The following is a 13967-nucleotide window of genomic DNA, read 5'->3' as shown; positions in this document are numbered from 1 at the left end:
TTGGCTTTGAGCTAATGGTACTAATTTGCTGTGAAAAAGTAAACAACATAAGGGCCAATATACAGGGACCATCTTTTGCCCATTTATATAACAACATGAGAAAAATGTGTATTCTGCTGTTGTTTGGTGGGATGTTCTATAGATGTCTGTTCAGTATAGTTGGCTTTAGTGTTGTTCAAATCTTCTATTTCCTTCTTGACTTTCTGCGTATTTGTTCAATCTATTATTGAAAGTGGGGCATTGGAGTCTCTATTATTGTTCGATTTTCAGTTTCTCCACTTTGCCCCCTACTTGCACATCTCTCCTGCCTGTCCTTTGTCAAGATAACTCTTTCTCGTAACATAAAAAGTTCAGGATTTATGGTGGTGGTTTGGCTTTTCTGAGTAGGGGGTAACTTTATTGGTTTGGGGGAACTTTTCAGTTTAATTTTTATTTTCTAGACTTCCATCACATTCGATTATTATTATTTTTAGATTATCATTATTATTATTTTTTGCACATTCTAATCCTTTATTGGGTAAGAGTTTAATGCAGTTAGGCCAGGAAATACAATAGGGATCATGCTAGGCTCAGAATCTCTCCCTTTTCAATTTCAGTAACTAGTGAGTGTTAAGCTTGTTAAAAGTACAAAAGACTAAAAAAGAGTATCATGACCTCCCCCAACCACTTCCTAATTTTCCTTCTTATTTTAAAGCATGTAAGTATACAATGAATTTGTTTTCTCCTGTTAACTATTGTAATGCTTTAAAAGAATATATAAAAATCAAATGCTTTTCTCCCTTTTCCCTGTTTTTGGAACCCCTGCTTTATTGGCATCCTGAACACAATGTTTTGCCCACCACGGAATTAGATACTACAAGGAAGTCTCCTTTGCTGCGTAGAACCTGGGTGTCAAGCATCTGGGGCATGACTACAACTTCCTTCTCCCATGCCCATGTGGACTTCATCAAAACAATATGTATATCCTCTTCCACCAAAAGTCTGTTCATGTCTTTTACTCATTTTCTAAGTACATTTTGATTTTTTACTGTTGAGTTTTGACAGTGCTTTATATATTCTAGATACAAATCCATTGTTAAATACAGTGTTTTCTCTAATCTGTAATTTGTCATTTCATTCCATTAACAGGTTCTTTTTTCCCTCTCAGCTTTTTTGAGAAAGAATTGACAAATTGTGAGATATTGAAGGTGTACAATGTCATGATTTGATGTTTTTTAACAGGATCTTTTGGACAGCAAAAGTTTTAAATTTTGAAGAGTTTTTTTTTTTTAGTCAGTTTTTCCTTTTATGGATTATGCTTTTGTTACCAAATTTAAGAACTCTTTGCCAAGTGCTAGGTCTTGAAAAAATACATTTATCTTGTCTTTTTTTTCTAAAACTTTTATAGTTTTATGCTTTATATTTAAGTTCATGATCCATTTTGAGTTAATTTTTATATACAACATGGGGTTTAGATTATTATTATTTTTTTGCCCATGAGATATCCAATTGCTCTAGCATCATTTGTTGAAAATGCTGTCCCTGCTCCATTGTATTACATCTTTGTCAAAAATTAATTGGGCAGATTTGTATGGGTTCATTTCTGGGTTCTCTATTCTGTTTCATTCATTCATTCATTTATTCATTCATGTATTCCTTTACCAGTAGCACACAGTCTTGATTACTATAGTATAACAGTAAGCCTTAGCATTCAGAAGGATAATTTCTCCCACTTTCTTCTTTTTTCTTTTAAGATTTTATTTATACTTGAGAGACAGAGAGAGAGAGATAGAGGCAGAGGCAGAGGGAGAAGCAGGCTCCCTGTGGAACTGGGAGCCTGACTTGGGACTTGATCCGGGACTCCAGGATCATGACCTGAGCTGAAGGCAGACAGTTTAACTAACTGAACCACTCAAATGCCCTTCTCCCACTTTTTCTTTTTCAGAATTATTCTGGCTCTTCTAGAGCCTTAACCATTCAAAATAAATTTTAGAATAATGTTTTCAATGTTTAGAAAGAAGCTTGATGAGATTTTGAAATAAGAATTACTTAAAACCTATAGATAATTTGAGGAGAATTGACATCTTTACTATGTTGAGTCTTCTAATCAATAAACACAGTATGTCTTTCCAATCTCGCATACCTTGAAGAAATCCAACAAGCTTATATTATTCTTTTAATACATTGTTGGATTTGATTTATGAGTATTGAGAAATTTTCTATTGAAGTTCATGAGAAATATTGGTCTAAAAAAATCTCTTTTTTCATGGTGTTTTTTTGGTCTAGTTTTGGTATAGGACAAAACTATGCCCATAAAATGATTAGGAAAGGATGCCCTCCTCTATTTTCTGGAAGGAATTGTGTAAAACTGGTATCCATTGTTTAAATGTTTGGTGGCATTTTCCAGTTAAACTTTCTGAGCTTGGACATTTTGATTTTTACTATTATTTTAATGTGAATTTATTTGTACCCTGAAGAACACAGCACTCAGAGAGACTGTATCCAGGAAAGTCAGGAGAAATATGGGTCTCAATTAGTGTTATCTGTCACATGTGTATGTGTCATGTTAAGATTGTGAGCTTCTTCAGAGTGCCCATAGTGTGTTGGTCATCATTGGAACCTCAGCACCTAAGATAGCACCTGGCACACAGTAGGTTGCTCAGTGTAAGATATATCAGTGTTTTCCAAATTACTGCTTTTCATTAGTTTTTTATGCATCATACATACTTCCCCTTCCTAATTCCTAATTCCTTGGTTTACTATCTCCTTTTTTTTTTTATCTTCTTTTTCTCCTTTTTTTGTCTTTTGCAGGGTCCCTGGTCTCTTGTTCCAAATACTTAAAATGAGGGTTAGCCTTGATCCATGAGCATCTCTCTTCTAGTCTAATCCAGAGGGGCCTGGTAGAAAGGGGGTTTATCTTGAGTTTGTGGAATCAGATGAGAAGCAGTCAAGTAGCCACTTCGAGGAAAATGGAAAGGATCGTCAGAATCATATAGCCTAGGTAGTGGGCAGTACTGACTTTTGGTGCCAGAAGACTTTGAAGTACTGTAGAGAGGTCATGGATGTATGTTCAGGAAACTTTTAAAGTAAATCCATGAAATGCTATCAGATAAAGCTTCACATGAATGCTGGTAAAAATTTCAGATTTGATGGGGACATTCTATTGCTCTCACATATTACCTGTAGTTATGCTTAATGTAACTGGTAAGTTGTAAATATATAATAGTAATTGTGATTGTTTATTTTGTTTTCACTCCCTTATATAAGCTCCATAAGAGCTAGGATTAATGTATGTATCCCCAGCACTTAGAACAGGATAAGGCTCATGGCAGATTCCCAATAAATATTTGCTAAATAGGTAAGTGCCACCAGATTTCTGTACTCCAGTCCTAGGTGGAATAGAAGACAAAATTTGTTGTCTGAAAGGCCTGAGTTTCAGCCCTAAAACTGGCTCTGCCTCTTAGGACCTGTCTGTCTAGCCTCTCTGAGCCTCAGTGTCCTCATGCACTTAACAGAATTTCTATGGAGGTTCCCACATAAAATAATGAAGCATTTGGATGGACATTTTGTGGCTGGACATCTTTCTGTCCCCTTCTCACCCTAATGCCAGTTCTTCACCGTCCCTTCCCTACCCTCTGCCTTATAGTAGATATCCTTCAAATCAAGGCTCTGTATCTAAGGGTTAGAGTTTAAGTGGAGAAGGAACTGACATTCTTGCAATGGTTCTTTTCATTACAAAAATCTCAGGAGACAAGGGGCGCCTGGGTGGCTCAGTTGGTTAAGAGTCTGCCTTCGGCTCAGGTCATGATCCCGGGGTCCTGGGATGGAGCCCTGCATTGGGCTCCCTGCTCCTTGGAGAACCTGCTTCTCCCTCTGCCTCTGCCTCTCTGTCTCTCATGAATAAATACAATCTTAAAAAAAAATCTCCAGAGATGAAGAGCACAACTATAAGGGTCATGAAACTCGGGTTTAGAGTAGAGTTGCCATATAGCTACAACTGAAATGTTGAGAAAGGACAAAAGCAAGAAAGTCCTTTGTGAAGCCTGCAAATCTGTGCCTCCCGGCAGGGTCTGCAGTGGTAAAATATGTACGAGATCTGAGGCATGAGGTGACAGCCAGGTGGTGTGTGGTGGGGGCAGGAGTTCAGGGGACACTTTCCTGAGTCACTTAAGAAACAGATCCTTCAAACCACAGGAGGGCTGGGCCTCAGGACAGGGGAGGCGACCACTCTTGTACGAGGCCTTCCCATTTCCTTCCACTAAGAAGAAAAGACAGAAGACAGGCAGTAGGTAAAACAGGATGTAAAGTTTATATACAAGAATATAATGTTTATCTGAAATATTTACAGTGTTGGTTAAAGCAATATTTTTACAACTTTTTAAGGTCAACTACTATGTATATTACAGGTAAGCTACAGTGGTTTAATTTGCAAAATTAAGTAAAAAAATGTTTTAAACAAAGCTTAAAGTACTCAGGTGAATTATAAAATCTGTCTGTTTTGCCCTTTAGCCAAAGAACTCCTGCTATGATGGTTAATGTGCTTTTGATAAATGGAAGTACTCTACCTGGAAATGCAGGATTTAAAATGACAGGTGAATTACTATAAGGCTTAGGTTCTCAGTCTCAGGCTGGAGCTGAGAGATGTCGAGATAACAGCCAGCTTTATCTCAACGAGGTTTGTGACCCACAACAGTTGGGGCATGTAGAAGAATGAAGCCATTTGCACATTATGGCAACAATAGCGGAAAGTGAAAATTGGTTGACCCAAACCAAACAGAAAAACAAACAAACAAAAAAATCAGACCCAAGTCACAAGTTGTACCTCTTCAAAACTGAAGTGAGCTATTTAAAAACTTCATAAAAATATTCATGATTTTATTAGTTTGAACATTTCTACAAGATCTGGGTGGGTTTTCCTGTATGTGAAAACAGCTATCCATGCCCAAGGCCTCCTAAGGCCATGTAAGTCAGGAGAGGCTGGGGTGCAAACGTGCAAAAAGGCAAGGGAAGCTGCTCCAGGCTGAGGGCTGGAGCCACAGGGCCTGTGCTTGGGAAATGAGAGCTGAGGACCCAGAGCGGAGAGGGTCTGCTGGGCACCCCCGGAGCTGGCCTGGGGGGCATACTAGCACTGCAGCTTGCGGATGCTGCGGGAGATGCGCTTGAACTCCCTCTGCCCCTTCTGCCACCGCTTCACAGAGGTGATCACCAGCTCCCCACCCAGCTTCTGTCCCATGACCAGATAGGGCGCATTGATGTCGTTCATCTCCTCGCAGGTGCACTGCAAGCTGTCTTTGAGCCACAGCACCGATTTCTTCAGGTCCCTTTCAGACACACCATTCAGCTTGTAAATGGTCTTGCTCTTGGTCTCCAGGATGATTTTGGTATCTCTGTTGATGTAGGTTATCTCCTTCACTTTTATTTTCAGTGCTGCGAAGACGAGAGGGGACAGAATCACACCAGTTGTAAGAAGGGAATACGTACAGAGTGAGAGCTCTCCTCACCTCACATGTTTGTGATACTCAGCCTGGGGGAGGGAAGAAGAGCTTCCTGCAGCTAATGAGCCTGTCAAGGGCAGCAGGTGGCTTCATTTCTAAAGCCTCAAACGGCTTGCCAGGCACCTTACTTCCAATCAGCCATCCTTCCAAAAATCTCTTTGCGGGACCCAATTAACTTTTCTTCCTCACCCTTGTGTTCTTGTGTTTCTATGTCCATTGCATGTGGCTTGCGCTCTCCTCAACAAATGACTTCCCTTTTTGGAAACTAAAGCATGAAAAGAAATGCCTGACTCTTAGGTGAAACGTGATCCTTCTGTGGCCATAAACTTTAAACTCAATTTATTACGTTGGAGAGGTTTTTGGACAAACCTGTAAGGAAATTATATCACACAATCATTGTTTTCTAAAGAACAGACTACAGGGAAGAAGAATTGATCTTACAGCAGCTGCATTTGATTTGGTAAAGCAACTAGGAGAAAAAATACCCAAAACTCTAATAGCACAACATGTTTAGCTGTAAAAGTGCTTTTCTGAAGATCTCATTCTCATCTGCTATCATTTGCCTGTCTGTGGCCAAGGAGTTTACAGATCATATAGGTACCATTTCCAAAATGGATAGCATTCACTAGAATGCTAAGACCAAAAGTAAGTGGTTGACTATAAAAGACACATTTTACAGTCATGAACAGTCTGCTTTGGGAAAGAAAACCCTACAAACATATGTGCTGGAATTAAACTTCAAGAGTCCATGAAGGCAGGGAAAGGGTAGAATCTTAAGGTTGGAAAGGATCATCCCATTGAAATCTCTTGTTGATACACAAAGAATTTGGAAATCCAGAGAAGTTAGTGACTTACATGAGGTCACCCTGTTAGGTTGTGTCCTGGCTAAGTCTAGCTGTCAGAACGCTGGTTCCCATGCCTCCTTGTCTAACACTGCTGTGGTCTCTTAAATTTTTGGTCCTGTTTGGGACATGAACATGCCCAAGTGTGACGTAGCCTAAGACTCTTCATGACATTGACAGTAGTCGGTATAGATGGTGTGTGAACGGTACTTCCTGACTTTGATGGAGTTGGATGCATTATTTAAATTAGTCATAGAGGAAGAGGGTTTGTGTGTGTGTGTGTGTGTGTGTGTGTGTGTGTGTGTAACTGCTTTGGGGATCTCTCTCTCTCTCTCTGTCTGTCTCAGAAAGGGAATTTGATTTTAACCATGGTTTTTCCAGCTGACCAGGAAATGACTGAAGCTCAACCCAATAAATTAAAGATGCTGTGATTTGGCCAATGACTGTTTTGTCTGATGTGCATCTAAACTGAAGTACTGAGTTCTCAGGGTTTATGGGACTTAAGCCATGGAATAAGTCACATGGAGATGTCACCTGTTCCTGATGCCTCTACATAAGGGCTGGGGTGGGGAGGTTATATGGTGGGAGAAGTGATGATATGTTTCACACATAGAGCATGTGTGATAGAGCTCCTGGTCATATTAAACATTCATGAGCTCCACACAGGAGAAAACCATTACTTTTAATCATGAGGAAGACTTATTACTTATCTTTTCTTGTTATAAAATAACCAACTTTGCAAAAGCTCACCATGGGAAAACATCACCCATTTCCTCCCTGGATTTTCAGCTGGGGCCAAATATAGGGAATCAAAGCCCTAAAATAACTTTTCCTGCCCCAGAAGATGTGAGTGGGGATGCAAGAAGTGGTAGGAGGCAAGGGTAATGGTACTACCTGCTCCAACAGCAAGTTGCATGCACAGGGAAGCAGTTCTGGGCGATTCCTTCTGCACCAGTACTTTTACCATTGCAGTGAGGAGGCCTCCGACATTTTCCCTGTACTTCAGGAGTGCAGTGGGGGAAAGAGCGTGATGCTTTCGTGGATGACTTAAGTTAATTATATTTGCTTTCTATCCTTGTTCCTTCTACTTTTCCATTACTTTCCAAAGTAGAGAGGCAATATAGAATACTGCTTATAAACCAGGAGTATAAGATATACTTCCTACAATTCAGGTTCATTATCCTTTCTGAGACAAAACTAATGTGGGGAAATAGAAAACAGAGCAGTGAGGTAATCTGTGTGCATGATACCTTAAATGAGATGATATCGATGTTCTTTTGAAAGGCTTTCTCCTCTAAGGAGAGGGAACAGTAGCACACACACACACACACACACTTTTTCAGGGGCCTAGGTCATGATAGAGCATCCTTAGGAATTGGGTCTTTTGTAAGGGAAGCCATAAAGCAAGTATTAATATGTGGGTGTGTGTGCACAAGCCCTAATTTCAATCATTTTAGAGCCCCATGACATCACTAACTTTTTCATAGAAAGTCAGGAGAGAGATCTGGATTAAATCTAGTGCAAAGGACATAAGCTGCCAGAAGAAAATGATATTTTATAGACACTTTAATGCACATTTTATTAAAATTATATTTTTCTATTTTCCCCTTAATCAAATCTTGTAGCATGGAAGCTCAGAAGTGTGTTTTGGTAAGGCTCTGGAGATTTAAGATTGCTGCTACCAGCATCCCTGGCCTTCTACTCCTTACAGTTGTGTATATTTAAATACAGACATTCGAAACCCTATCATCCCATTTGTGGTTCTTCCTGAGGGGACAGATTGGTTAGGACTTAGGATTGCCTCCTTTCTTTTTCCCTTCCTTGGCAGTGTGAAGTTTTTCCTAAAGCTCTGGCTGTTCTAGGATCAGTTGAAGTTAAACCCAGGACACTTTTGGAAGAGAGCCAGGGTTATAAGCAACAGTGATTGGATTGTTTCCAGAGTTTCAGGGACCTGATCTGTCCTGAGATTGCTGGGATGGTAAGTTGTAAGGAGAGAGTGGGGAGGCAGCCCCAGCAGTGAGTGCTCAAGTGATTTCTCTCAGTTTCAAGGACTTTGTTGAGTACACAGAGATGTTAATATAGATCTGTTAGACTTCATTATTGTTTGATAGAACAGGAACCGTATCTGCTTACCAGTAAGTTCAGCCTTCTGCCTGAATACTTTTAAAGGATACCAGCCTCTCAAAAACATCAAAAGGTGTCGACTCTTGGAATGGGATGAAGACAAGAATGTCCCAGTGAATGTCTGGGTGAAGTCCATGGCCACTCCAAAATTAGCATGGGTTCTGTGTCTAGCTGGGCTCCTGACCTCACCTTGGGGCCCTCAGGATAGTGGAGAGGTGCTGATGAAGCTCTGTGTGGACAGTCTCCATTCCTCTTCCCTCTTAAATACTCTCTTAAGGGGAGTCACCTACACACTATGAACCTGGGTAACAAATCACACACATTATTATTCCCAAACACTGTGTCATCATGGCACCTTTCATGTATTTTGCCAATGGAAATTTCAAAACTGTATTTTGTTCTTCTTTTTAAATTTAAATACCTTGGATGTAGTCACTAGTCACATAGTCACTAGTGATGGGATGCAAAGGAGCAAAGTGTTATGGGCTATGAATATGGTAAATATTTGATGCTGGAGTAAATTTTTATTTTTGGCTGACTTAATGCCTTGAATTTGTTTTGCTGGGGCTAATATTTACATGTTTCTATTCCTGGTACTCACATCAAAGAGCAGAGAACTTGGCCAAAATTATGCTTATTGGCAAGAAAAAGACAAAGTGAAATGAAAAATGTGCCATCGAAAATTCCTAATTTGAGTAATTCTCATTATTTGATTATTGCTTAACAGAACAATGAATTTCACCTAGTAAGATACAACTCAGGGCAAGATAGTTACATAGGGAGACAACTAGGATAGAGCGAGTCAGACGATTTTGGGAAAGATGAGCTATGATGGTATTTTACCCAAGTCTTACCCAGTAACATCTTAATGATTTGTTCCTTTAAGTTTTACTGGTAAATAAAACTTTTGAATGTGAAATCTTTTGTTGGTGGAGGTATATTACTTACCAAAATCATTTTTACAAAGAGTTTCCATTATGTCGTTGTCATCCTCATTTTTATTTTTGCAGGCTTCACATACTTTTGGAGCTACAAAATTGAAAAAATTAGTAAATTTGCTTAGAGGGGAAAAGCAGGTGGCATTTATAAACAACTTAAAGGGGCTTATCCAGACAAGAGCAGCTTCTGCCTCCTTTGAAAAGGCTTACTCAATCCTAAGAATGTCTTCCATGACTACCGTTTTTTGATGGGCAAAACAAGAATGCCTATAGTTGTGTTTAATAAATGACAAATTACCACCCCACCCCCCCAAATGGTGTTGTGGGCAGAGTGTACAGAGGGTTTCGGTTCTTTAGCTCTTCCTCCCAACCCCTGAGACAAATTCTGTCTCTGAAAAATTGCTCCCAAAGCCTCTCTGAAGAGAACACCCCAGAAGAAACTTGAGCAGTTTCGGTAAATCAGTTACCACAAAATATGGCCACAAGATTGTCTTTTTCAGTTGCATGACACAAGCGCAGGTCAGTAGAGTTGTATCTCGGGGCGGCGGGGGGCTTCAAGATATTCCCAAGTCTGGACTGGACGAAGTGGCTAGGGCTGTCTGGGTTACATTGGGGCTCTTGCCTCTTTAGAAACACACCTCAGCAACTGGCACACTGCTCTCGCGGGTTCCGTATTGCCCGTGGGCTTTCTGTCAAGTGTGTGGTTAAGCTGCTTTTATTTCATTGTTATCTTCCTTCCTGGTGCAGGTTCTTCTTGCTCCTCTTTGTCCATTTCAAATTCTCAAAAACAATGCCTCCCACCCCCAAATCAATAAACAATCAGCCAAACAAAAAACCCAAAGCTTTTTCTGAAGTGATCATAATTGAAGCAAACAGGTCCATGGGGGTCTGACCAAATGTAGGAATATGTGCTAGCATGACAATCAGAAAGCCTATTAAAGGCTCTTCTAAGAGTCTGACTTGGGTGGGGGGGGCATGGGGGGGGAGGAAACATACTATTCCCTCTCTTGCATTTATAAATGTGCTAATGCTAGGTCTAAAATTTAGGTAAGGAGTGTCTGGGTGGCTCAGTTTGTTAAAAGTTTGCCTTCAGCTTGGGTCATAATCCTGGGGTCCTGGGATGGAGCTCGTCATGGGGCTCCCTGCTTAGCAGGGACCCTGCTTTTCCCTTTCCCAGTCTCCCTGCTTGTGTGCGCTCTCTCTCCCTCTCTCTATATTAAATAAATAAAACATTTAAAAAATAAAAATAAAATTTAGGTAAAATTTGATTTTCATTCATATGAAAGTGAATTTTCACAGAAAAAACTTCGTGATTTATGATATGAGATATGTATCAAATTAGAAAAATTGCAGAGCATAGTTTTGAAGACCATAAACTTTTATTTTGAAGGGGGAATATAGAGATTTGGAGAAACCTGTATAATGTTGGTGCTGATGGTGGAAAGAAATAAAAACAAAAGTAACACACATAAAACTGACCTTAATTCCCCTCACTCAAACAAAATGAAACATTTCCAATTAGGAGCTCTAGGAATGTATATAAAATGTTACTAACCTGTATTGGTTGGTCTGTGGTGTATGTTGGACAAATGTTTGAAATATGCCAAACATTTGCAATAAATTAGAAATCTAACCAATAAGATGATTGCAAACTGGAGGTGCCTGCCAGGAAAGATTGCTAAACAACTGTGCATTTTCTTTAACCAATGATGGCTATAGGAAAACAATTAAAGATTGAAAGGGAAAGGCCGTAGGAGCCCCGCAAGGGATTAGGAAGCTCCCTTTCCATCTCAGGGGGACCTGAATCAGTTTAGACACATTGTGTATATTTTTTTTTCAGCAAGAATATCAAGAACCCATGAGGTTTTCATTGCTTTGATGGTTTTTTTTTTTTTTTTTTTTTTTTGCACAGGAACTCCCCCTCTGTTTTCTAAAAATCTGGGAAACTATCTTTTGCACAAATTTTCTCCAGTTAATTAAAACCACTCCTAAGATATAAACTGATTAGTGATAGAAAAATGATTCCTGGAGATTCCCTTTATGCCCCCTTCCTTAGATACCCGAGCAGTACAACCAGTGCTCAATTTTCAACATGCTCTGAGACAGTCTGGCTTTTATTTCCAAAACCTAAGTCAGCAAAGAACAACAACAACAACAACAAAATACCTTCAAGGACTGTCTGTGCGTTTTGGCTAACTTGCCTGTAAAGGAATGTTTCCGTGCCTAGAATCCTGCCGGGTGCTAAGAACGTGTTGCATGAGGCTGGGCGAGGAGCCTCTGGCCAGGGTGCTCACTACCCACTCCACACAGGACCATTTCCAGCGCTCTCAGAATTTTGGCACCAGGGCCAACATCTTTAAAAATAATTGCATATCTCTAAGGAAAAAACGCCTTTCAGTTCATTTCCTTCCTTCCTTTCCTCCCCCTCCCCGCCCCCGCCTTTTTGTCTTTTAACTGTCTCTGAGAAAGCAACTGGTGTAACTTGGAAAGTATTAGGAGGCTTGGGCAGGGGAGCGGGCGGTGTGTGGTGTCTCGAATTTGTCCCGATGACACACGAGGGCTAGAAGGGCATCTGCCCCTCCTGGGACTGGCACCTGTGGCGGGGACACATCAGGATGTGGGTGTGGGCCGCGAGATTCTCCCCCAGAAAGCCTTTAGCGGAGCTGGGTGTGAACGGGGAAGTGAGGCGGGGTGGGGGGCGAATATGGGGAAAGGCTTACCTTCCTCGGTGGCCGGCAGAAGGTGGTCGCTGCTAGCGAGGGGTATGCAGAGATCGTTGTCCTGGGGGAAACGGTCGCACTCGAGCATGTCCGGCCAGGGGAAGCCGAAGGCGGACATGACTGGAGCGCAGCGGTCCTTCACCTGCACGCAGAGAGAGTGGCACGGCTGGATGGTTTCGTCCAGGTCATCGAGGCAAACAGGGGCGAAGAGCGAGCACAGGAACTTCTTGGTGTCCGGGTGGCACTGCTTCATGACCAGCGGGATCCAGGCGCCCGCCTGCTCCAGCACCTCCTTCATGGTCTCATGGCCCAGCAGGTTGGGCAGCCGCATGTTCTGGTACTCTATGCCGTGGCACAGCTGCAGGTTGGCCGGGATGGGCTTGCAGTTGCTGCGCTTGTAGGAGAAGTCGGGCTGGCCGAAGAAGAGCCCGCGCGCCGAGCCCAAGCAGCAGTACGAGGCGAGGACGAGCAGCAGCAGTGAGCCAGGGCCCTGCGGCATCGTGGGCGCGCGACCCCTGCGGGGCGGAGAGCGGAGCGGGGGAAGCGGGAGGCAGCCGGCGCTGAGGTCGTCCCGGCCCGATGGCTCTGCTCTGCGCGGCTCGGGGACCTGGAAAGCCGGCGGTCGGGCGACGGGAGAACGGAGACGCCTGGCGCAGGGAGGACTTCGCGGGAGAGACGCTGTCCGCTCGGCTTCTTGCGGCAAGCCAGAGCTCAGCTCCGGGGGGCTCCAACCCGGGGGGAGCAGAGTGAACTGCAGCTGGGGCCCAGCCAGAGTTTTCTTGGCCTTTTTTATGCAAATCTGGAGGTTGGGGGGAGAAAGGGAGGAGCCAGGGGAGAGTAATCCGAGGAGGGTTGGTCACTACTCTTTTGGTCTGGTTTTCCGTTGAGAATGCCCCTCACGCGCTCCCTGGAAGGGAATTCTGCCCCCGCCTCCTTCAGATGCTGCTGATCGTGTGCTCCAGGATTGCTTTAAACAACAAACAAACAAATAAATAGACACGCCTGGCAGCTGCGCCCCACGGGTGGGCGTGCGGAGCGCGGGCTGCAGGAGATGGGGCTACCGCGGGGGACGCAATGGGCGGCCTGGCCACTAGGTCCCGGCGGGAACCGCGCTCCGCCCCCCGCGAGGCCCAGGTCGGGGCTTGTTTGACCCCGGCCTTAAGTTTCTGCTTCTACCCCGGAGCTGCGCGGCGGAACTGCATCTCTTGGAGCCGAGAGCCGCAGCCCTCGGGCTCTTTGTGACTTCTCGCGCACGGGACCCGCTCGCTCGAGGCCGCTTCGGCGAGCGAGCGTGATTTCCTCTCCAGTGTCCAGCCACAGTTCCAGCCTGGCCCATCTCCATACGGTGTGATTTCCCATGCCCTTTTAAAAAATCAGAATTTGTTATAAAGTCGTGCGAGCAAAACTTACGCGGAAAGAGAATAAAACGTTGGAGTTGTTATGTTGTTGGAGTAACTCTAGATTTTTGCCGTTGTGGAAATGCTTTTGCAGAATGTCGTCAGACTAACACACTGCCCACCATTTCCCGCTTTTGAAAAAGAGACCTGCCCCTTCCCCCTTTCCTTAAATGAAAGGGACGAGTCAATTCTCGAAAGCAGTGTGGGCCCTAACACACACAGGCCTCGGTGGCGTGGCGCTCTGTATGGGCCCGGTTTGGAAAGACTAGTACTGGGCCCGTAGGACTGGCAGAAAATGCGTCAGGTGGGCAGCCTGGGAAGGGGTAGGGGGCAGAGGAAGAAGCTCTGCCTAGAGATCCACGAGTTGGTTCATTTATCCTACACACATCGGCGGGTATCGAGTGTGCAAAAGGTGAACAGACAGGCCGGCCTTTGCTTTCGTGGAGCTAGGGTTCTTCTGCCCTTAAGGACT

The 13967-nt window shown here is 43.2% G+C and overlaps 1 protein-coding gene across 1 annotated transcript; it reads right to left on the bottom strand.

Annotated features, from left to right (window-relative positions):
* Positions 1 to 4270: 4270 nt before the first annotated feature.
* On the bottom strand, positions 4271 to 13027 carry SFRP2 (secreted frizzled related protein 2). Its single transcript, XM_047717852.1, has 3 exons — positions 12099 to 13027; positions 9389 to 9469; positions 4271 to 5406 (listed from the first exon to the last, which is right to left on the bottom strand). The coding sequence occupies exons 1-3, from the start codon at positions 12595 to 12597 to the stop codon at positions 5102 to 5104; spliced, it is 885 nt and encodes a 294-aa protein (XP_047573808.1). The 5' UTR covers positions 12598 to 13027; the 3' UTR covers positions 4271 to 5101.
* Between the last annotated feature and the right edge of the window lie 940 nt (positions 13028 to 13967).

Source organism: Lutra lutra, chromosome 2 (assembly GCF_902655055.1).
Source record: "Lutra lutra chromosome 2, mLutLut1.2, whole genome shotgun sequence".
Lineage (NCBI taxonomy): Eukaryota > Metazoa > Chordata > Mammalia > Carnivora > Mustelidae > Lutra > Lutra lutra.
This window is presented reverse-complemented; position numbering and strand designations above follow the sequence as displayed.